General features: G+C 40.1%; 1 protein-coding gene across 1 annotated transcript in view; it reads left to right on the forward strand.

The window, feature by feature from the left end:
* HMCN1 (hemicentin 1) overlaps positions 1-23619 on the forward strand; it is a 5606893-nt gene that overhangs the window by 4068273 nt on the left and 1515001 nt on the right. Inside the window, exon 60 of the mRNA XM_044085314.1 lies at positions 11728-11930. Coding sequence (XP_043941249.1) covers positions 11728-11930 — 203 coding nt within the window. The remainder of the gene's footprint in view (positions 1-11727; positions 11931-23619) is intronic.

Consider the following 23619-nt stretch of genomic DNA (forward strand, 5'->3'; position numbering starts at 1 on the left):
TTTTACAAGATGACCTACACTTGTTTTATTATCAAAATTCTGTTTCAGGACTGGTGGTCATAGCTGGCTTTAGGCACCAGCGAACCCTGCAGTCGCTGGGGGGCCCCCAACCACAGAAAGTTGTCTTATTATGATATTTTGTAACATCTGTCAAACCAATAAAAGCTAGTACAGCAGTCTCATAAACTTAATAAACCAAGCGGGTAATAACACATTTGTATCTCCTTTAAAATTCAAATATTTCTGTGGTTATAGTAACAGTGTTTTATGAAGTGACAGCCTTCACAATTTCATTAAATATTTTATCAATACCATAGTGCCCCTGGCTTAGTTAAACCCTGCTGGTGGACATTCTCTCTACTAAAACTAACATAGCTAGCTTTATGTACAAGCAATACCCATGGCAGCAGGGAGGGGCCCCCTTCATCATCCTTGACTGCATGGGGGCCCCAGAAAAGATGCTTCTGGTTGGGGAAAATTAGGAGAAAAAATGTATTAATTTCCTGGTTATCTGCTTTAACCTGAACCCAGATTTGATATGATCCTGTTAGGATAAAGCTGATAATGAACATGAGCAACGCAAGCAGTAGAGAGATCAGTAACCCAGAGTGACTGATGTCACAGCAAAACTTGAATTTTAAGAAGAGCTGATGCTTCCAATCTATAGCAATGATTTTCTTTTTTAGGGTTTTTATAAATACCGACAGAACACTAGATACTATAACTCTCAACTTCAGTGCAGTGCCAAACATAATAGCAGAATAGAGGTTTGAAATCAGGAACACATTTTAAATATTATTCTAATTCACTCAAAAATTTAATACAATAACACCTTTTACGTCAACATGCATTTTTGGACAATAAGAAATCTAAAACTCTGATGTCTGGATTTATTGACTGTCTGTAATCCTTAATGATTTACCAGCAAATTAAACTTTTTTGAAAGGCAGAGCAAGATTTTAAGCAAAATCAGGAAAGGTCTGTGAAATCAGGGACAGTGACAGCTATCCATTACTCCTCAATGAGGTTAATAAGTGACTTACCCTGCTGCTGTATGACAACTTCTAAACAGCAGCCACTGATCTGGCGTAACAGTACCAATGCTGTACAATGTATTGCCATTTGCTGAAATAAGTACAAAACTAGTATTGATATTGCTAGTGTGTGTGTGTGTTATCATTGATTTTTATCTTTGCACACACCCAGTAATGCAGGAGACATGCATTATTCTTCTAGGTATCAGTAAAAAATGCAGCTAACAAGTAAGTGTGCTTCATAAGTTAGGCATAAAGTATATCACAGAACATTCAGACACTTAGAACTTTAAAAGTCTGGTGGCCCCCACTCCTCAGACTATGTAAATGGATACAGGGGTATCCCTTAATTATCAATGACTATGTGGGGAACCCACAAATGCTGTTCCTGGTTGGGGAAAAATGAGGAATAAAAAAAATATTAATTTTCTGATTACACTCTTTAACCTGAACAGGGCTATGATTTGACCCTGTTAGGAAAAAGGTGATAATGGCCTCTGCTCTCAACTGCACCCATTCTAAAACTAGTCCTGCTTAGATGTGTGTGTGTGTGTGTGTGTGTGTGTGTGTGTGTGTGTGTGTGTGTGTGTGTGTGTGTACAGAAAGGTGCTGTAGGTTATGTGGAGGGGGGGGGGTTGTGTGGTTATTACTTTAATTTTCATCACAATCAAACATTAGAGGTTTGCACAGGAAGTCATTATAGCTTGTGTTTGGGCTGGGGACAGTGTGGTCATTGTTACTTTTACTTTTCTCACAGACCTCAGTGGTGTACAAACACGGTTACTATAGCTTGTGTAGGGGCAGTGTACTGTCTAGGAGCAACAAAGTAGAATACATTATTGCAATTGTTCGGTTTTTTTTTTTCCGCTTTCCTCACAATCACACATCAGGCACATACACAGGTGGCTACCTTTGGGGTTTAAGGCTGAGAAGGCATGTGATGTGTATGTATGACAGCAGTTACTTGAAATACATGAATGTAGCAATTTTAATCTCTGCTTTCATCCTAATTTAACACCAGATGGATGTATAGGCAGTGACTGTCTTTTTTTTTGGTGGGGGGGGGGGGGTAGGGAAGCAGGCAGTACTCCTAGATGAGGAACTAAAGATTAAGCCCTGTATATCCTCACAACAATTGGCTTGTTAGTTTATTGTGAGCTACTATTTTGTCAGCTTTGAACATTAAGTCTTAGGCACAACTTTTTTGTTTTTTCTTTCTTTCAAAGAAGACATAAGACAAATTATTTTCGTACTAATGATTTTTGTTTAGGCCACCATTGGATTAAAAGGTTGGGAAAATGCTCTAAAATGTACCCCTGAGCATCTATAACCCTATGGCTTCTCAGGCCCTGGTTTATTTCGGTTATTTCCTAAATGGTTATTGCTGTCTTGGTCAGGAAAGGTATGTTGAAAGGATGCAAGAATAACTAAAGCTGAACAACAGCAGTGAATTTCTTTCCTTAATCATAATTTCTGTTCAAGACATCACTGGATGAAAAGACTGTGTAAAAAGAAAAACTTTTAAATGCACTTCAGAATACATATAAATTTGTGTATTTTTGAAAAAAGCTGGAGTGAGGTAAAATGTGAGGAAAGGAAGAAAAAAAGTAATGTGTATGTATGGGAAGCCCAAGATAGGGAAAAGGACTGGAGGGTGTGGGTGTGTGTGTTTTGTGGGAGCTGAAACAGTTGGCCTAAGACGCCATTTCACCTAAATCCAGACCTGTATATAGAGTTGTTGTAATGCATCACTGTTGCAACTAAATGCTAGCAACTGTAAATGTCCCTCTGTATGATGGCAATGGGCCAACATAGTGTGGTACATGGGCCTGTTGCACTCCTTAAAATGGAGAACATCGACATCTGTGCAGTGACGGAGACCTGGTTCAAGGCTCCAGAGAGCACCCCTGCATTACCAGGCTATAACTCTTACCACACCTTTCGGCCACCTAACCTAGACTAAAAAACTAAAGGAAGAGGCGTGTCCATATTCATTAAGGATATCCACACCTCCAGGCTAGTTGCTCAACATAATGCATCCAAAATTATCCAAGTGCAACTAACAATGGACAAGACTGAAATCCAGGTTGTAGCTTGTTACAGATCCCCTGCCATGCCCCAGGATGCCCACTCCATGTTTCTTGATATACTGGGTAATATTAAGGTACAGCCCAATACCCTAATAATGGGCAATTTCAACTACCCCACCATCAACTGGGAAAACTACTCGGGTACTAACTCATTTGCTCAACGCTTTCTGGAATTCATAAATTCCAATGCCCTAGATTAGCTTGTCCATACCCCCACCAGGGGCAGCAGTATTTTGGACCTGGTCATTACCAGTATGGGAAACCAATGTTCCATGCCAGAGGTCAACTTCTCACTGGTCAGATCCGACCACAAGCTAATCACCCTAGACATCAATATCCCGCTCCCACCCCCCATTAAGGAAACCACCATAAAAAACTTCTCCAAAGCCAACCTCATGCTTCTTAAGACAAAAGTGGCAAGCTTCATGACACCCATACAGATGGAAAATAGAGGTACAACTGCTAAATCCTGTACAAATGCACTGTATAAGCACGTACACGAGTGCATGGATTGTGCCATCCCCAACAGAACCAAGACTCTATCCTCCAAAAAAAGGAAGCCAATCTGGTGGTCCCCTGCCATAAACAAACTCTACAACAGAAGGAAGAAGCTGTTGCAAAAAAGAGTAAAATCCCCTGATTGTAGGAACTCCCTGATCAGTCTCAGTAAGAACCTGAGATCCCTCATAAAATCCTCCAAAGCTAGTTACGAAAATAAAATCGCCACTGATTCTAAAGACAACCACAAAGCATTCTACAGCTATGTCAAGAATCTCAGTGGCGACACACAGATCTGCTCTGAGTTACAGCACAACGGCACTAGCTATACAGAACCAACTGATATTGCCAACATCCTGGCAGATAGGTTCAATGCAAACTTCACCCCCCCCCCAAAGGTCTCATCGCTATACCGGAACATTGCAAAGCCCCTGTAATCACGGTTGCACAAGTAAAGACCGCACTCTCCAAAGCCAAGAACACAGCATCCATGGGACCTGACAACATCCCAGGCTGCGTTCTGCATGAACTACAGAACAAACGTGCACCCCACCTAAGTACTATGTTCAATCATAGCCTCACTTCAGGCTTTGGGCCTCCTGAATGGCGCACAGCAACAATTTTCCCACTCCACAAAGGGGGAGCCACCACGGACCCTGGGAACTACTGCCCCATTAGCCTGATGAGCCTGGACTGCAAGGCCATGGAACGTATCATCTTGGAGCAAGGACATAGGTAACCTCCAAACTCTGGACCCCACTCAATTTGGGTTTGTAAAAGGTAGGTCATGTTTCCTAAACCTGATTGACGTCTTTGAAGCAGTCACCAGAGCCGTGGACAAGAGTAAGGTGGTGCACACAGCCTATCTTGACCTCTTGAAGGCTTTCGACACCAACCCCCACTCTGGAATTATAGATAAACTCACTAGACTGGGCATAAATCCCTATGTCACAAGATGGGTAGCCAACTCACTGACAGAACCTATACAGTGAAAGTAGGTGACTCCAAATCCAACTTCAGACCAGTGACAAGTGGAGTACCACAGGGCTCAGTCCTGGGTCCTCTCCTGTTTGGCATTTACTTCTCAGAAGTCCAGTCTAATACAGCAGGTCTTTGGTTAACGAAGTTCGCAGATGATTGTAAACTAGGTGCCATAATAGAATTGCCAAATGATGTGGACATTCTACAAAGGAACCTCAAGACTGATGCTTGGTGTCAAAGTTATGGCCTCAAGCTCAATGCCAAGAAGTGCATTGTCATCCCCTTTGGGAAAAACACTGTACCCATGAACTACCACATAGGTGGTAGCCTAATAAACACTGAAAGTGTGATAAGAGACCTTGAGACACAGGTGGACAGTAGACTCTCCTTTGATAATCACATCGCCACAGTAGTCAGGAAATCTTCCTACGTGGCACACCTCATCACAGGTCATTGTTCCTCTCTACTCATCCCTCATCAGATCCATTGTAGAGTACAACGCCCTGTTTGGCATGTACCTCACAAGACATCTACAACAACTAGAAAGGCCACAGAAATACCTCACTAAGAGGATTACTGGCCTCAAACAGATGCCATACGCAGCCCGTCTCAAAAAACTCCAACTCTACTATTTCGCTTATCACCTAGTCAGAGGCGATCTCTGCCTAACATACAAAGCCATGTCAAACTCAGATCTGTTGGACATACTACACTTAAAGAAACCCCAATCCCTCTGAGCCACACGCTGCAGGGACCTAAACCTTGCCACCCAATAAACAGAACATGCTGGAGAGATAGATTCCTGTCCTAGAGACTTCCCATGCTCTGGAACAGACTGCCCATTCATGTCAAGCAAAGCTCTTCATTAGTCCTCTTTAAAATCCCGACAATTGGATGGGAAATAGGAAATTCACCCCAGGGATCACTTCTGTGGCTCTGCTAGACAGGGGCGCAGGAAAATAACTTTCTTGGGTGGCGAAAGCCAGGGAACTTTTTTGGCTAGGCTTGTGTAGGCCCCAGGGCCGATAGCCTAGTACCTACCTATAAACTTAAATGTTCAGTGTTTTATATTAAAACTGTAAAATACATGCACATCTGTTGAATCATTCAGTTTTTACAATATTTGCACAAAGATCAGAGCAAGTTTGAAAATCAGATGCTTTTATTTTAAACAAGTGTTGTCCCCAAACTAGGTATTATACAAATGGAGCAGTATAACCATTAAGCTTTACCTTTAGTTGAGACAACTGTTATACCCAGACTCAAACATGACATAGGGAAAAAATAAATGATTCAATGTCTCTTGGCAAAGGCAACCATCCGGGTATAGAAAATTGGCATCATTATGCATCTGTAATGGTGCCTAGACCTATTCAAGTACTGTTTCTCACTCAGCTCATTAAATATTTTTTTATGGTGAGCAGGACTCTCTGGAAGCTTTTCATTTCTCAGCTTGGCCAAGCATATCTTCCATCTTTAGATATTCTGAGAAACAACAACAGTTTGTAGATAATCTGTTCTTGTATACTGGCTTCTGTGATGATTCTACAGATTGGGAATTTTTGTTAGTTTATTTATCTGTGAAGGACCATCTGTCAAAATACACTATTCTGATTATTTTCTCATGAGAAACTTTGTCTGTGCCTGTTTCCATGCAGCAGTGTTTTAAAAAGTCAAAATTGCCAATGTGTATTGGAATTCATTGTAGAGTAGTTACTAGAGGCCCCACAATATCCATTGCAGTACGTTCAAATGGCACCCACATGATAGGCATTTAAATGAAAAGATTTGTAAAGCCTAGCTAAGGTTCTGTCTTCCAGCACTCAGGACATCCAACACCTAAGTTTTCAATTTCTTTCATTATTCTGGGTAGTAACACATTGCTAAGGTCTGTGCTTTTCATTACTAGGTTTCTAAAAGGCTTGGGCACCAAGTGCTGGCATGCTAGTTCCTCTCCATCCGTATTCTGTATGACAAACAACTTTGTCACTCTAAGTATGGGTAAGAAGTAGAAATATTTTGTTCTGCTTTTTCCTCTACAACACTAGTTAGATTTACCTAATCCTACATAGAGAGTCATCATTCCCTGTGCCTTTTTTAAAAATGTAACTGGCTTGCGTGAAGATCACCTAATTCTGGGGTTTCCTGGAGGTCAGTCTGTAGTGAGGTAAAGGGTGCTGCCTCCTCATTTACCAGTACAGGTGCTAAGAACTTAGTGTCTAACTCTTCTCCTAGCAAAGTTAACTCATTCTGGTATTCTGTTATGTCAGTTGCTATCTCTGCCTTACTTACTTTTTTCTTGTTTCATTTCTTTATGAACCTGATACATAGAACCTTCTTCCTTTTGCTTTGAACTCATATTATTTTAGCTCATCAGGAATATCTATTCAGTTATCTTTCTTCTTACTAAACACCACCCTCTCCTTATTCTTGTCGTTTGTATGTTATCTATCTCAGGGTGAATAAACACCACCCTTCCACTGCCCTTTTCTTCTCTTGGTTACTTTTCCTCTGAAAATGATATCAAAACACATTTTATAGTCAATTTAGCACTCTTTCTCACTTAAAAATGCCTGTTACCTAAAGTCTTTGCTTATTTAACTGTTCTGCTCTGTTTTGTACTGTCAGAAATTAGCTTAAAGCTCTATGGTCAGTTTCTACCTTTTTAAACTACCATGGTGAAAAAAGTTATTGTTAATTTTTTCCCTTTCAACCCCCATCTTACAGAAAATTTTGAATTTAGCTGAAGTGGCACATTTCCATGCTTCCTAACTTCATTTCCTTAAAATAAACCCATACATTGACTGTTCCTTTTTCTTCATTTCTTCTAGTCATGTCGTCTCCTCCCTTTGCAACATTTTAGGCTACAGTAAAATGTCTGCTCCCTGCCCTGCAACACTTCCAAACTGCAGTATTTTATTGTGTTAAGTCCCTCCATCTTTTTGTTCTCTTATAGGTGTATCTGACATGTATCTTTAACTGGCATAGGTTCTTTGTCTATTTGTATTCTCAACAGATTTTTTTTTTGTATCTTTAAGACTTTCTAAAAGTACACCTTGATCTTTGCTAGATTCACACTCTAGAGGTTACTCACTCCTTTTTGTCTGGGTTAGGCAGAGGTGCAAATGTAGACTTATCCATCTATTGGTTTCCCTTACCACACTTATAGGGTGGTGTCTCAAAAGAAGTGCATTCTTTCTATTGGCTCCACAGTTGTTTAAAATGGGGAGTCTTTCTCTGTTGTTATGACGTGTTAATTTTGGAACTAGATAGACCAGCTTTCTAACACCAGTTTGACTTTTTTTAACAATGGTTTTCTTCTTGAAGACATACTGCTGGTTTATGTGTTGTCATACTGTGTGAACAATCTTCACAGTTCTCTGACATTGGTTAAGATATTGCAATTTATTACCTTGACAATTGCACACCAACAGACTGTAGTTTCTAGTTTCACCTTTTCAGAAGACAATTTATCATATTCTTGAGATATAACATCATTAGTAGCATGCTTTTCAGGTTACATTTTTCACAGGTTTACTAGTATTACTATTACCAGTACAAAATCTGTGTGTGACCCATTTTTCTACATTTAAAACAGATTATGTCTACAGCAGTTACTTTTTGTCTGTAATCCACATTTGACATAAGTTTTGCTGCAGGTCCAGACTGCTAAGATTTGTATATGGTTTAGTGGTATAACAGTATTTCTACTGACACAACAAAACTTTCAGAGTCTTTAGGGTCAGTTTGACACTCCCAGTTTCCTGAACTAGTAGGTAACAACCTTTTTAATTTAATTGCTACCATTTCATTCATTTTAATTATGTTAACCCTGTATAGCAAACCATAAGATAATAATATGCTGCAAGTCACTATATTGTGACTTTAACTATTTTGTTATGAGAAAATGTCCAGGAGTAAAAGTTTTGAGATTGTGTCTCTGATGTTAGACCAGCTCAGACAAGTAAAACTTTTCAGACTGTATGTGCCTTCGTTGAAAGTTGGGTGTCGAGCTGGCACCCCGGCACCCGCAAAAAAAATCTACTGCCAGTCATTAGCGGACCGGAGTTCCGCTGTGGCGATCCCTAACCGGGAAAAGCCGAAAGAAGAAGAAATATCATATTCCCTGCTATCAGTCTCCACAGTGCCTATGAAGGCTGTCAGTTTTGATCCAGTTAAATGGGCTGATAAGAACCTGACCTGGTCAGCTCATTCTCATACGTCATGATGAGCATACTGCTCAAAGATGGTAAGATAGGCTTCAAGGTCCTTCTTCCAGGTAAGTTGTTTTAATTGTTGCACTGCTCCTACCTGTGTCTACTGTTGACTTAGTTATTGCAACCAGTCCTATGCCTGTAGCTGATATGGCTTGTGGTAGCTGCTGCACTGTGGTCATCACACACACCCAGATACAGTTGCACAAAAAATTCCTAGCACATTACAAGACTGTTTCCCTTCTTTTGAGGACATTACAGTCACATTGTCATTGATAAGTCTCAGGGCATTGCAGGTCTTTGGCATTAATAACTAGCACTAAAAATGCCTGCTACCATCTAATAACATGGAAGATTAATGCAGTTATTTGTTTTATTATTTATTTATTTGCATTTGTTTACCAGGATGGTCCACTGGGCCAAAAAGTACCCATTTTCAGTGGAGGCCCTGGGAGAAAAGCTCCACAGTGATTTATACAAAACAACACATCTGGCGAATAAAACAAGAACTGACAATGAAATAAGTTTTTAACAAAGTAATAAGGCAATGAGGCAATACAGTTATAAATAAGACTGTCTACCGAATCTGCTGGCATATGTAATTACAACTAGGTAGGTTTAAGGAGGTAGGTAGGATGGAAAAAGAGGAAGGTGGTAGTTAAGATCACTAGTCATTATGAAATAGTGAAGTTTATAATATATAAATATATATATTACAGGCTGCAGGTTCGTCTAAGCAAAAGGTCTTATGCTTAAAACTGAATGTATTGTAATTAGCTGTTCTTCAGATCCTGTACTTCTGGGAGATTGTCTGTGTTGGTAGCTATCTGTTTGGATTTCTCTAGCAGGAACAATTTCTAGCTTCTTCTTCATCATAGCTGATTTTCAGTCTCTCAGAGCTGCTGCTGTGTACTGCCTGTCCCTTTTCCAAAGGACAAATGTTGTTTACCTGGGCTTTCCTCAACCCTCTTTTTATACTGTAGTTAAAAAAATTACTGGAGAAACTTACTATTACTGATACAATCAGGTAACCACTGCATTTTAAAACAACAGTTCCAGCTTAGATTTACTGCAGTTAAAGAAATACCTATTTACAGTGGATTTTTTGTATCGTTGTTAAAAACCCTTTTTCCACATATATGGATTTATTTTACGTGAGAGCCACCTCACTATGTTACTCTAGTGTGTGTATGGGGAGCTTATTGTAGAATTGTAGATAAAAATCTTTGAGCTTTTTCAAAACAGTTTCCCATCCTATCTCTTGTTCAAAACTTTCTGAAGTAATTGCAGTGTCTATAGTCTTAGGATAGCCATTAATGCTTCTGACCTACTACAGAAACGCACATACGTTTTCTAGAATTAGCTTCAGTTTAATGTAGCCATGCAGGTCAATTATTGGTTGTAGGTTATACCCTATTATTCAAAACAGGCCTTATTTATAATCACTTAGGGTTTTAGATTCATTTTATATCTTTAAAGGCCCTACAAGACAGTCTATTAAAAGAACATTCCATGTGCATCAAAATCCAGAAATCCACCTTTTATTATTACTGAGTTCAAAGTGATGGGTCTATGATAGCTAGAAATGGAACATAAAAGAATACTGTATAGCCCATGTCAGTCCTGTAATGATGTTACTTTACATACAAGCACATACAAAAAAAAATCCAAGTTTAAAGTTCACCCTAGCAGTAACTAAGTCCTAATAAAGATGGGTCTCACAAATAATTAAATGGAAAAGTACATATAGTGACCTCCAGTGTAGCATTGTCCGCATCACAGGGCTTTTTGAAACAACTGCAGCAGACAGTGTACACAACTAATCTATTAACTCAAATAATAATAATAATAATCCTGATTTTCTTCTAGCATTCTAACGTGCGGCAGAGTAATATGTATTTAAACAAATTAGCCGGCTGCACAGGTTTTCACAAAGTGTAACAATTCATAAAAGAAACAAACAATCAGATGTTGCACAGTATACAAAACTAGAAATTCAGAAAACTGTGCTTGAAACGTGAGTGGATGAGTCAATACAGTACATCAATTGTAATAATATTCAGAATTATTTTATCTTGAATTGACCAGTCTTAAGTATTATCAACATTTTGTTTTAACTGGGAAATAAGAGTCTTTGACTCTTCTGAAGTAACCTGAGTCACATTGCCAGTGTATATAGTCAAGTTAATGTATTTATAGAGTGATTTAGAACGCTACTGTATTTCATAACTCAGCCTTTGAGAGGTCAACAGTACCCCATTGACTCTAGTTCAAGTTCAGGTTATTTAGCTACTTTATATGAAATATCATAACACATTTTATAAAACAAATAAAAAGACTAAAACAAATGCCTGCCTGAAACTGGCCACAAGTGAACATTGTTGGAGCCACTGAAATAATGCATTCCACAGGTCAGACAGAAAAGAATTCTATAGTTACATCACAAAAGGTGTGAGTGACACCATTCCACTGCTTGTTTTCTAACACATTTTCCCAGGCTAGTAGGTGTTTAACCACAGTAAGTCTTATCAAAATCACTAAGTCAATAGAAGAATGAGAAGAGTTCATTTCTCTGTGTTTCTTTCACAAGGGGTGTTTGCTATCCTGTTCCTTATCCTTCTGTATCATTTGGATGTCTGCAGGGCTGGGATGCAGTACTTTAGTCCTTTGTGCTGTTGTAATGGTGGGAGCTTTACCATCAAGCACCTCACCATACTTTGTCTCATTTCTTAATGTTAAAGGACTTAAAGGAAGTTGTGACATCCAACACCTGTAGTAGCAGTGGTAGTCTTATTTTCTGCTGTTTTAATTCCTGTCTTTTAGAATTCATGTAAAATTCATCTATCATAACTTCTTAGAGAATGTAACAGAACGTTATCAAAAGATGCATTCCTTTCTTTTGCCTTTCAGTCCCTCCAAGTATTAAGGACTACAGTGGTGATTCTCCAGTAGTGGTAACTGTACATATTGGGAATTCTGTAACTCTGGAATGTGAGTCAAATGCTGTGCCTCAACCCGTTATCTCATGGTATAAGAACAGAAGAATGGTCATGGAGTCTGCAAATGTGAAGATACTAGCTGATGGACAAAAACTGGAAATAAAGAATGCTGAGGTATTGTTCTCCTGACTGGTTTAAAGATTTTTTGTTGTTACTCAGTGGTTAATCATAAATAAACTGCATGATATTTGTTGGTACTTATGCAGAGTTTCCTATGAATCTAATACAATGTAATGAATAATGAATGCCAAAGTTGCTGACATTTTGTCACTGTAAGTATATTTTCAAAGCAGCCTATGAAAGGATTTTTACTGGGACCACTCTTCTTTGGTGTCTACTTCTCTGACATTAAAGGATATACTAAAGGCCTCTGGCTGACAAAGTTTGTCAATGACTGGAAACTCACAGCTGTCATAAATACCCCAGATGATGTACATATTCTCCAGAAGGGTCTAACTCATGCCAACAAGTGGTGTTTGGTGTCAAAAAACAATGCGACATTATGTCCTCTGGCAAACCTGGGCACTCCTGATCCCATCATATAGGTGACACCTCCCTAAAAAGCTGACTGGGTCAGTATGGATTTGGGCACCTGTACTGACTATGAACTATCCTTTGACTACAAATGATCACTGCTTCATATATGTATATATATATATATATATATATATATATATATATATATAGGGTCTATATCACGAAAATTGCTGCTCCGTGAAAAAAAAAAAAATCAAAACTTTAAAACAAACTGACCCACACCCCCCCCTACTTAAATATACCAACTCCAAGATCACAATACAGTGGAGGAAATAGCAAAGCCCCAAAGACGGCCCACCGATTTTTTTTCCCTGGGGAAAAAAAATCGATTTTCCGTAACTTTGCAGTTTAGGGCTTTTGAACTTTTCGGTTCGAACAAAGGATGTTTGAACTTATCATCATTCGATGTGGTGATATATACCCATATATATATATATATATATATATATATATATATATATATATATAGGTCTACCTGAAAATGCTGAAAGTGCACAACGCCAACGACGAGAACACCGACACCGGAATATCGACAACGGAGAATACTGACATTTGAGAATCCCGACGCTGAGAACACTGACATGTTAAGGTAAGTGTGCGATAGGGACGGACGTTAGCATCAGGGTGTGGGTAAGGTAAGTGTGTGATAGTGACGGACGTTAGGGTAGGGTGCAGGTCAGGTAAGTGTGCGATAGTGATGGTTTAGGGGCAGGTTAAGTGAGTTAGGGTTAGGGTGCAGGTAAGGTAAGTGTGCGATAGTGACGGACTTGAGGGTTAGGATGCGGGTAAGGTAAGTGTGCAATAGTGACAGAGTTAAGGGTTAGGGGTGGATTAAATGAGTTAAGGTTAGGGTGCGGGTAAGGTAAGTGTACGATAGTGATGGACCTTAGGGTTAGGGTTTGGGTTAAGGCTAGGGCATAGATAGTTGTGTATGTAAGGTTTAGTGTAGGTTTGTAAGGTTTTTGGTGTGCTTGTGTTGTGTGTGTGTTTTTCGGGAAAGGTGTTTGTTTTGTTGATTGTCGGGATTTTGTTTTGTTGGGCATGTGAAGTTTCCTGTTTTTGAACTTTCTTTTTTTGTCATTTTTTTCATGTCGGTTATTTCGTTGTCGGTGTTTTGGCGTGTCGGTGTTATCAGGTAGACCCATATATATATATATATATATATATATATATATATATATATATATATATATATATATATATAGGTCTACTTCAAAGGATCAAAATTTCACAACACTGAACTCCTGTCTGTGAAGATCAGATGATTGAAGTTGTGAAATATCGAACATTGTGAATGGAGACCGCTGTGTAGTGCATAATGGGAAATTTACCGTTCTCTTCACTGTAGTGCAATCCTGGAGTTGGTATATTTAAGTAGCAGGGTGTGTGGGGCCTGCAGGGAGGACTTGCCCCCTGCAAAAACGTGAAAAAAGACGTTTTCAAGTAGTATTTTTTTTTTCTGTTTGATATTTCATAACTTTGATCTGTTGGTCTTCGATGATTAGAGGTTCGAGGTTGTGAAATTTCGATCCTTTGAAGTAGACCTATATATATATATATATATATATATATATATATATATATATATATATATGTGTGTATATGTGTGTGTATACACATTTACTCAGACTAATCACAAGGAGCATGGCATCTAGATCCAAGGAACTCACTGATCCCCTCTATTCCTGTCTTATCAGATCAGTAATAGAATTTAACTCCTCCCTTTAGTATAGCTCAGTTTGAGAGACCACAGTGTTCAAGGGCATGTCTTCCTTGAGTTACCCTAACCACCTTGAAGCACACTCACACTTATCCATTTCCTACTTTTGAGAGAAGATCTCTATCTGTCCTACAGAATCTTAAACTATCTAGTCCTGTACAAATTCCTACTTATGCAGAAAACTAATACCACCCTAAATACCTGCTCAAAAGTTGTAAACTGGCACTGAAACATAAATAGTACCTGTTGGCTGCTTAGATATTTTTCAGAGAGAATACCTGTTTTATGAAAAAGACTCCTCCTGTAGGTAAAGCAGAGTAGCTCCATGATCTTTTTAGTGTAACCTGGACAGATGGATGGGTAATCATAAGAACATCCCTGGTCTGGCCCCATTAAGCCCTTATGGAAAGGAAATGGGCCAAAACTATGATGAGGTCTGATATTAATTCATGCTGTGGTAAATTAGTGAGATCGTTGACTAGGCTTTAAATTCTCCACTGGATCAACAGTCTAGTATAAACCAGTCAAACTATGAGCCTATGAATCTGTAAATAGCCATGTTTATGGAATAGTATGAAATAATAAAGGCATGAAAATATATCCCCTGTGTCATTATTAAAATGGATCCATGAGATCAAACTATTTGTTTTGCTGACAGGTATTTAAATATAATCTGATGACAAAACAGTTCTCACTGTTAAAGAATTGTTTATCATATTTAGATATACAAATTTGTTTTAATGTTGAGTCATTTGCAAACTTTGTCACACTCAATTTCTGAAGCAAAAGACACATTTCATAAACTGTATGGCATATCAAGGTTTCCAGTCCAGTGAATGTGCTTCTTGTTTTGAAACATCAGTATTCATACAGATGTTCAGGTGCAGCTGTTTATCGCTACACTGGCATGCTTTACAAATTACAAATGCTCTGGGTATCCTGTATTGCTATGGTGAGTCTGTTGTCCTGCCTTTAACTAATTATGTAACAAACATAAAAGGTGTCAGCCGAATTTGACAGTGTCTCCCTGTGGTCTTCCTGATTGTTACAGCTAGCCAAAGGCAACTGTCCCTCCCCTTTTCCCTCCTCTCACTCTTGGTACCCAGGTGCTTTTTAATGTTCCAGCTACCTTAGCCTCTTTTAAACATTCATCTAACTCATCCCACCTGTCTACTAGTTTTCTGTTGTCTAAGTTAAACTGGGATCCCTTAATATGGCTGCCATTGTCCTCTTTTATCTGCTGTGTGATGTCATTCCTCTTTATTCTGGTGTCATCAGAAATCCCTTTCAGTGCTTTACATACCATTATCATCTCCTAATTGATTCTTTTCTAGTTAAAAGGGGTTAGGCTCCTTACTTTTGTACGATATTCCCTCTATCACTAAGACCAATATTGGTTGCTTTACCAGTACCCTGTACAACAGTACAACATTCTTTCTTTCTAAGACCTGCTGAACTGCAGACAGCATTCATTCCAGTTGTGGTCTTACAAGGACTATATAGGGGGTATCATCACCTTTGTATCCCTGAATGTCAAAACCCTTGATATACACTCTAATATTTGGTTTGCTATTGCTGTGACCCTACTGCACTGCCACATTTCTGGTATTCCCTATAGCTTCTATCTTATTAGTCTAGCACTTTACCATACCAGACTTCTTGTGGCAATTATTGTAGCACACAAAAGTGCTACCAGCACTAAACATTCTACAAGGAAACAGCTCCAATACTTATTATTAATGCCCAGCCCTCCAGGCATGTCTAAAGGTCAGTTCCCTGTGCTTTCTCCTGTTAACCTGGTGAACTTGGGCATCCTGAGGCAATGTAGCAACTGCCTCATGTACACCGAAAATCCTCTCCTCTTACCTCCCAGCACTCAGTCTTGTGAGAGATGCACTTATATATCCAAATTGGAAGTCATGCACTCTCCAGCCAAGATCAGAATAGATGGTCAAGAGGAGAAGGTCAGCACTTGCACCACACCACATGGAACACATAGCCCTCCAAAACACATACCAGCACTGTCTTCATATAAAAACACAAACCACACACCCACCCTTGAGTACCCTGTCAATAAAAATCTACCCAAACAGCAGAGACCTCCAAGGCAGAAATGCACTCGACCACCCGTAGCCCAGGCAGGTATGACCGTAGCCCTGAGCAGCATCCTACCATCACCCAGAATGATACCACAGTACAAGCAGAAAATGATTGATTTCAACAATTGGCTAAGTTTCTGGTGTCATTCTAAGGGGATCCAGTATATGTCTGCCTGGGATGACATGAATGACAGACCTCGATGCTTTGTCAGAGATGGCCTGCATCTGTCACCCCTGGGTTTTTGGATACTGGCCAAGGCTCTTGCCATCCCTATAGTGCCTTTTTTATGCGGTGGTCCAAAGAGCAAATTACCACCATAACAGCTACAAACAAATGCAGTCTGAGAGTCATGCTGCTCAGTGCTAGAAGTCTAAATCTCAAAATGCACGAGAAGCACTCCTTAAAATGGAGAACATCAACATTTGTGCTGTAACAGAGACCTGGTTCAAGGCAGCAGAAAGCACCCCTGCAGTATCAGCCTATAACTGATTCCACACTTTTCGGCCCCAGAACTTGGACCGAAGCTCCAAAGGCTGTGGTGTTTCCATATTCATAAAGGATGCACACACCTCCAGATTGGTATCCCAACATAATGCATCACAGATACTTCAGGTGCAGCTAACATTGAGTAAGACAACAATTCAGGTTGTAGCCTATTATAGGTCCCCAACCATGTCCCAAGACACTCACTCCACATTCCTAAGCACCCTGGAGAATATTAGGGTCCAACCTAACACACTCGTACTGGGTGACTTCAACTACCCCTCCATTAACTGGGAAAACTACTATTGTACCAATACACTTGCTTAACATTTCCTGGAATTCATTAATTCCAATGCCTTGAACCTTACCCCCATTAGAGGTAGCAGCATCCTTGACCTGGTCATTACTAACATGGCGACTGTTGCTCTACACCAATAGTCAACTCCTCCCTGGTTAGATCTGACCACAAACTAATCACCTTGGAAATCCACCCCCCCCCTTGCAAAGGTAACCACCATGAAAAACTTCTCCAAAGCTAACTTTGGGCTTCTAAGAACAGAGGTGGCTAACTTCACGGCACCCATGCAAATGGAGAATAGTTGCATGACCACCAAATCATACACCAATGCAGTGTACTAAAACGTACACAAATGCATGGATCTCGCCATATCCAATAGAACCAAGAATCTCTCCTCCAAAAAAGGAAGCCAGTCTGGTGGTCACCTGCCATAAACAAACTCTATAACAGAAGGAGGAAATTGATGCGAAATAAAGTGAAGTCCCAAGACTGGAAAAACTCCCTTATCAGCCTCAACAAAAAGTTGAGATTCCTCATCAAATCCTCTAAAGCTAACTATGAAAACAGAATTGCAACAGATAGTAAAGACAGCCACAAGGCCTTCTATAGTTATGTAAAGAACCTCCACATCAATACACAGATTTGCTCTGAGCTACTGCACAATTGTACCTCCTATACTGAGCCAACAGATATTGCCAATATACTGTCCAACAGATTCAGTGCCAACTTTTCCCCTCTCGCCCCCCCCCAAGGACCAGTCTCAATACCAGTAGATTGCTAGGCACCCAGTATTACTGCTGCACAGCTTAAAACAGCACTGTTTAAGGCCAAGAATACAGCTTTTATGGAACCTGATAATATCCCTGGCTGTGTTCTACATGAACTACAGAGTGAACTGGCACCTCACCTGTGTGCCCTGTTCAGTCACAGCCTCACCTCAGGCTTTGTCCCTACCGAATGGCGCACCGCTATAGTCATCTACAGACCCTGGTTACTATCACCCCATTAGCCTGACAAGTCTGATATGCAAAGCTATGGAACGCATCATGATGGACCTAATAAACAAGGATATAGGGAATCTCCAAACTTTGGATCCCACACAGTTTGGTTTTGTGAAGGGTAGATCATGCCTGCTCAACCTGGTTGACTTCTTTGAGTCAGTCACCAGAGCTGTGGATGAAGGCAAGGTGGTTCATACAGTCTACCTTGAGCTGGCCTTTGATACCATTTCCCACTCAGGAGTCATAGAAAATCCCTATATCACTAGATGGGTTGCAAACTGGCTCACAGGTAGAACCCACAGTGTGAAAGTAGCTGAATCCAAGTCAGACTGCCAACCAGTTATGAGTGGAGTCCCACAGGGATCGGTCCTGGGTCCTCTCCTGTTTGCTATCTACTTCTCAGAAGTCCAATCCATCATGAAGGGACTCTGGCTGACAAAGTTCACAGACAATTTCAAGTTGGGAGCCATTATTAACTCCCAAGTGATGTTGTCATCCTACAGAAAGGCCTCACTGAGACCAACAACTGGTGTCAGAACCATGGCCTTAAGCTTAATGCCAAAAAATGTGTCGTCATCCACTTTGGGAAAAACCCAGTTCCCATGAACTACCACATCGATGGTAGTCCACTGAACACAGAAGGCGTTATAAGAGATCTGGGAGCACAGGTTGACAGCAACCTCTCTTTTGACCACCACATTGCCACTGTGGTCAGAAAGTCCTTCTGTATAGCACATCTCATTACTAAGGGTTTTGCATCCAGGAAGAAAGAGGTCATTGTCTCCTTCTACTCTTCCCTCATTAGGCCAGTCATCTAGTACAATGCCCCATTTGGCATGTACCTCAGTAGACACCTGCAACAACCGGAGCGGCTGCAAAATTACCTGACAAAGAGGATCCTAGGTCTTAAAAACTTGTCCTATATGGACAGACTCAAAAAACTCCCAACTATTCTCTGTCTCATATTGCCTACTTAGAGGCGATTCTGCTTGACTTACAAAGCCATGTCTGGCCCAGCTCTGTTAGAAATTCTACATCTAAAGAAATCCCAATCCCTATGCACCACATGCTGCAGAGACCTCAACCTCATTACCACAATCAACAGAACGTGCTGGAGGGACAGGTTCATAACCAAGAGACAGCAAATGCTATGGAATAGACTTCCCATACATGTCAAACAGAGCACCTCACTGGCCCTTTTCAAGATAAATCTTGATGAGTGGATAGGAAATAGAAAATTCACCCCGGGGATCACTTCAGTGGCTCTACTCGACAGAGGCACTGGAAACTAAGGTCAGGTGGCATGATGGCAGGGTAATCTTATGGGCTAAGCTTGCAAAGTCTCCAGGGCCATTAGCCTAGTACACACCTATGAACCTATGAACCTTACCAATTTCCTTTGCTTCCTTTCATCCAACCCATTATATATATATATACTTTAGTTTGAAAAACTTTTTAAACATCTGCAGATGCATTTGCTTGAAAAGTGTGTTCAGCATCATGTACCCGACTGTCAAAAAGACCTGAAGTTAATTCAAAAGAAGAAATCACAAAGTGCCAGACATCAAATCTGACTTGTCACTAATTCTTTTGTGGGGGGTTGGATTCTCCGTGCACCACCCCTAGTCTTAAATTTTCCAGCTGTGAGGTTGCACAACCATCTCTGTATTGAAGTTGACTTCATTGTTACATTAGTCCATCCCTATGCTTTTTTAATTATTTTTCTGTATAACTTACTTACAATAGGTTTTATCCACCTTATTAACCAGTTTGACTGTCTTTTGCTCAGTTAGAACCTTTGTCATTTTGACTGCCTTTCCCATTTCATTTATAGGGTTGCAAGTCTTGTGTCTCGATAAATATAAATGTCCATCTTATTAATCACTGCTGCGGTAGCCTTAGCTATAGGGGTTATATCCTGCAAAGGATGTAACAGCTGGCCAGCTTTCAAAGCTTCAGGACACCTTCCATGTGACCAAACTGTCAGTCAGCTCAAGCTGAGCTGACTAAAAAGACATGTTTGGCACCAAGCCCTTCAGGGATTTCCTGCTAGTCTGAGGCTTTTGAGGATCAATAGTTGGCTTGTGCTGTTTCTTTGCTGGACATATAAGTTCCCTCTGAGGGAAAAAAAGCTTCTATTTTAAAAACTGTATACTTCCTGCTCAGGAAAGTTATTTTATAGCTAAGAGTTTGTGTTTTAATGGACTGTCATGAGATTGCATTGTACTTTTAAATGAAAGCACTTTTTTCCCTGTCAGTTTAAAACTTGTACTATTTGAAAGCCATTTTTTCTGTGTATAAATTGTGTTTATTTTACTTTTTGGGACTGCCAAAGTGTTCTACAGTGCTTCCCTGTTTTGTCAGAATGTTGTCTTCATCCCTAGGGAAACTGCTGCTGCCACCATTAATATCACTGTTGATCCCATTTTTCTGTCAAAATGAAACAGAAAACTAAACATGTATCAACTCCTCCTCTAACTTCCTTAGACATGAGTAGTTTCCTGGGTATGGCTCTTTCATATAAAGAATTTTCTGTTAAAAAATATGAGTTTCTCTTTTCCTGAAGAGATTCAAGATTCTGAATCTGGACAGGAAGATGCAGGGACAGATAAGGTCCGATTCAGACTCGGGAGAGATCGGTTTCTTATTTTCCACTTCTCATTATTTACAGTGAGTGTGTATGATTCTGTCAATACTTCTTACAGGGCTATGGCCACTAGTACTGTTATGAGGAGGTTTGCCTGGCTGCATTCTCAGAGCTTCCCAGAAAATGGTAAAAATAATATTTTAAATTCTCCTTTGGATATTGATTTAGTTTTTTGCCCCATTGTCGCAGAAGTGATCAAAAAGTGTGATCAAAGGGTACGTTGATACAGGGAGTTTCTTGATTTTTCAGTGCCCATTTTCCAGGAATGCTAAGGGATTCTCAAACCTCTCATCCAGTTTTGGTAAAACATAAACTAAACAGTCTCAACAAAATGCAGGTAAGGAGACATTTAAGAAGAAATAGCAACGAGATTCTAAAATGAATTCTGGAATCTCCCAAAACCGAAGACAGTTTGACAAGTCAGAATGACTATTTAAGGGACTTTGTCTCAACTTGCTGAATCATCCTTCATCCCTGGGACCTCTTCAAGTTGTTACAGACAATACCAAAGTCATATGGTACATCAACAAGTGAGGGAGAGCCAGGCTGTACCCTCTTTGCAGACAAACCATGTAAGCTTGGGATATAGCTTCACAGCACAATCTCATGTACAGATATCGTACATTCTGTCAGAGCAAATTTGTGTGACAGGCGAGCTGAGTGGGACAAGGGCAGAGACGAATGGAAACTAGATCAGGGGATCTTCCAAGATTTGATCCATCTGTGGGGAGTTCCTCGAGTAGACCTGTTTGTCTCCTCTCTGACCAATCAACTAGCAAGATTCTCTTCCAGGAATCTATGCAATAAGGTCTGATGCCTTTTCTTTTCCTTGGACAGCAATATTCATGTACGATTTGTCATCCTTGCCACTGATATCTAAGGTACTTCTGAAGATTCAGAAGGAATTCCCAAGATCATTATGATGACTCCCTTCTGGCACAGACATCAGTGGTTCTCCCTTCTTTTGGAAATGACCAGGAGCAATTACTACAAGCTTCCCTACAAAGTGGATCTACCCACTCAAGATCAGGGATATTTGATACACCCCAACCTCAATCAACTTCAATTGACTTCCTGGACAATGTGGTTTTAATTCCCTTTCAGCACCTGTATAATGGGGCTGTGCAGCTGCTACTAGTGGAAGCAAGAAAGCTTGATATTAGAAAATCATATATTAGCAAGTGGAAGTTTTTTATTTGGTGGCTACAACATAACCAGCGCCCATTCAGGGCTAGTTGTTCTCTGGTTTTATAATAATTGTGTAATTTACAATCCTATGGCCTTTCCCATTCCTCCATCAAGGTTCATTTGTCTGCCATTTCAGCATGTCTGCTCATAGATCCTCCTCTTTCAATGCATTCTCATCTCAAAATGTTTCTGAAAAGGGTTTTGCATAAGATATCTCCAGGAAAACTCTATCACAAGAGAACGGGTCCTCAATGCTCTCTCTAAGGCCAAAAACACTGCATTGATGGTCCCAGACAATATCCCAGGATGCCTTCTAAATAGCATGAAACATGCTGTATCAAGCCGTCTGGGATCGCTATTTAACCATAGCTTCCAAACAGGCTTCATGTCTAACAAATGGAGAACAGCAACAGTCATCCCTTTGCACAAAGGTGAGCCATCTACAGACTCTGGAAATTACAGACTCATAAGTGTCATTAGTCTCATATGCAAAGCCATGGAAGGAATTATAATGGAAATTATCAATAAGAAGCTCATCCATGGTTTTATGCCTGTGCTTCTAATGGACACAGGCAGCCTGTAAATGGTCCATTTCCCAGTCCCATGCTTTTAAATATTTACTGTCCCAAGCCCCTGGGTTTGGGATGCATGGCTAGGCTTGAAAAGGCCAAGTGGGCATTAGCCTAGTACACACCTATCAACCTATAAGGAAAAACATGGCGTTCTGCCTACCGGGTGTAGTTCTCAGGTAAAAAATCCTGCCTTTTAGTCTCCATGGAGCAGATGAAACATTTTAGAAGCTCGTGTAAAAAAAAATCTAATAGCCCCAGACTAGCTATGCTTCAGACTATCTTGATAATGCCTTAATAATCACTGAAGAATAGGAAAGTCTTCTCCCTGAAGTTCAAGGCTTTTTGAATGCCTTACTCCTATGTTGATTGACAGCCAGGCCACTCAAGTAGAAGTTATACATGGCAGAGAATTTAAAGCTGCAGCCTGTAAAATTAGATACAGTCCAGAGTTGGCAAACACCACCTACAAAAAAAAAGTTAAGGCATTTTTAGTCTTAGAAAGCTATTATCTCAAATTTGTCATGGACTGTGATAGTATTCTTTTCATCCTGACTGACAAAGGCAAAGTTTCACTGAAAGTTATTGGGCAGAGGTAAACAAGCCATTAAGAAACCAAAAAATCTTTTCTCTTTGGAGCCTATACTGATAACAGACAAATCCAAAATGGGAACTGATGCAGTGTTACCCCAGATGGTACAGAGTGAAGCACATTCCATCTGTTTTATCATGTTATTCAGTAATATAAATGGAGTGTCTGAAATTCAAGTAGGCCTTACCACCCTAAAATACTACTTGTTAGGAAAGGAATTTACACTTGTTATGGACCACACTCCCCTTCAGCACAGTAATTCTAAGCTGCCTTCTTGGGGGTTAACCCTCCAGCATTACAATTTTAGCTTTAACCATGATCATGTTTTCAGTCACCTTGATATGGATGGGCTGTCTCAAGTTTACAGCCCATCCATTGGAGCTTGACCTGATACTTCTGTGTTGTAGAAGTCAAGTGGCATAGAGATGGTTGCTGAGCCCAGATAACACTATGTTTTCAGGGCAGTGGCAGAGCAGAAAACTAAGTCTTAGCAAGCAACAAGAGTCTTTTAGAAAATATAACTGTACATTCTCTGATCCAAAGGAAATAACTAATAATGTAGCTTATAAATTTAATACAAATGTATGCTGCGGTAGTGTTGTCGCCTCACAGTAAGACGTTGTCCTGTTCGATTCTGAGCTAGAGCGTCTTCTGTAGGGAGACATGCG

This window comes from Protopterus annectens, chromosome 10.part0, assembly GCF_019279795.1.
Source record: "Protopterus annectens isolate FY-2018-M chromosome 10.part0, PAN1.0, whole genome shotgun sequence".
Classification (NCBI taxonomy): Eukaryota; Metazoa; Chordata; order Ceratodontiformes; family Protopteridae; genus Protopterus; species Protopterus annectens.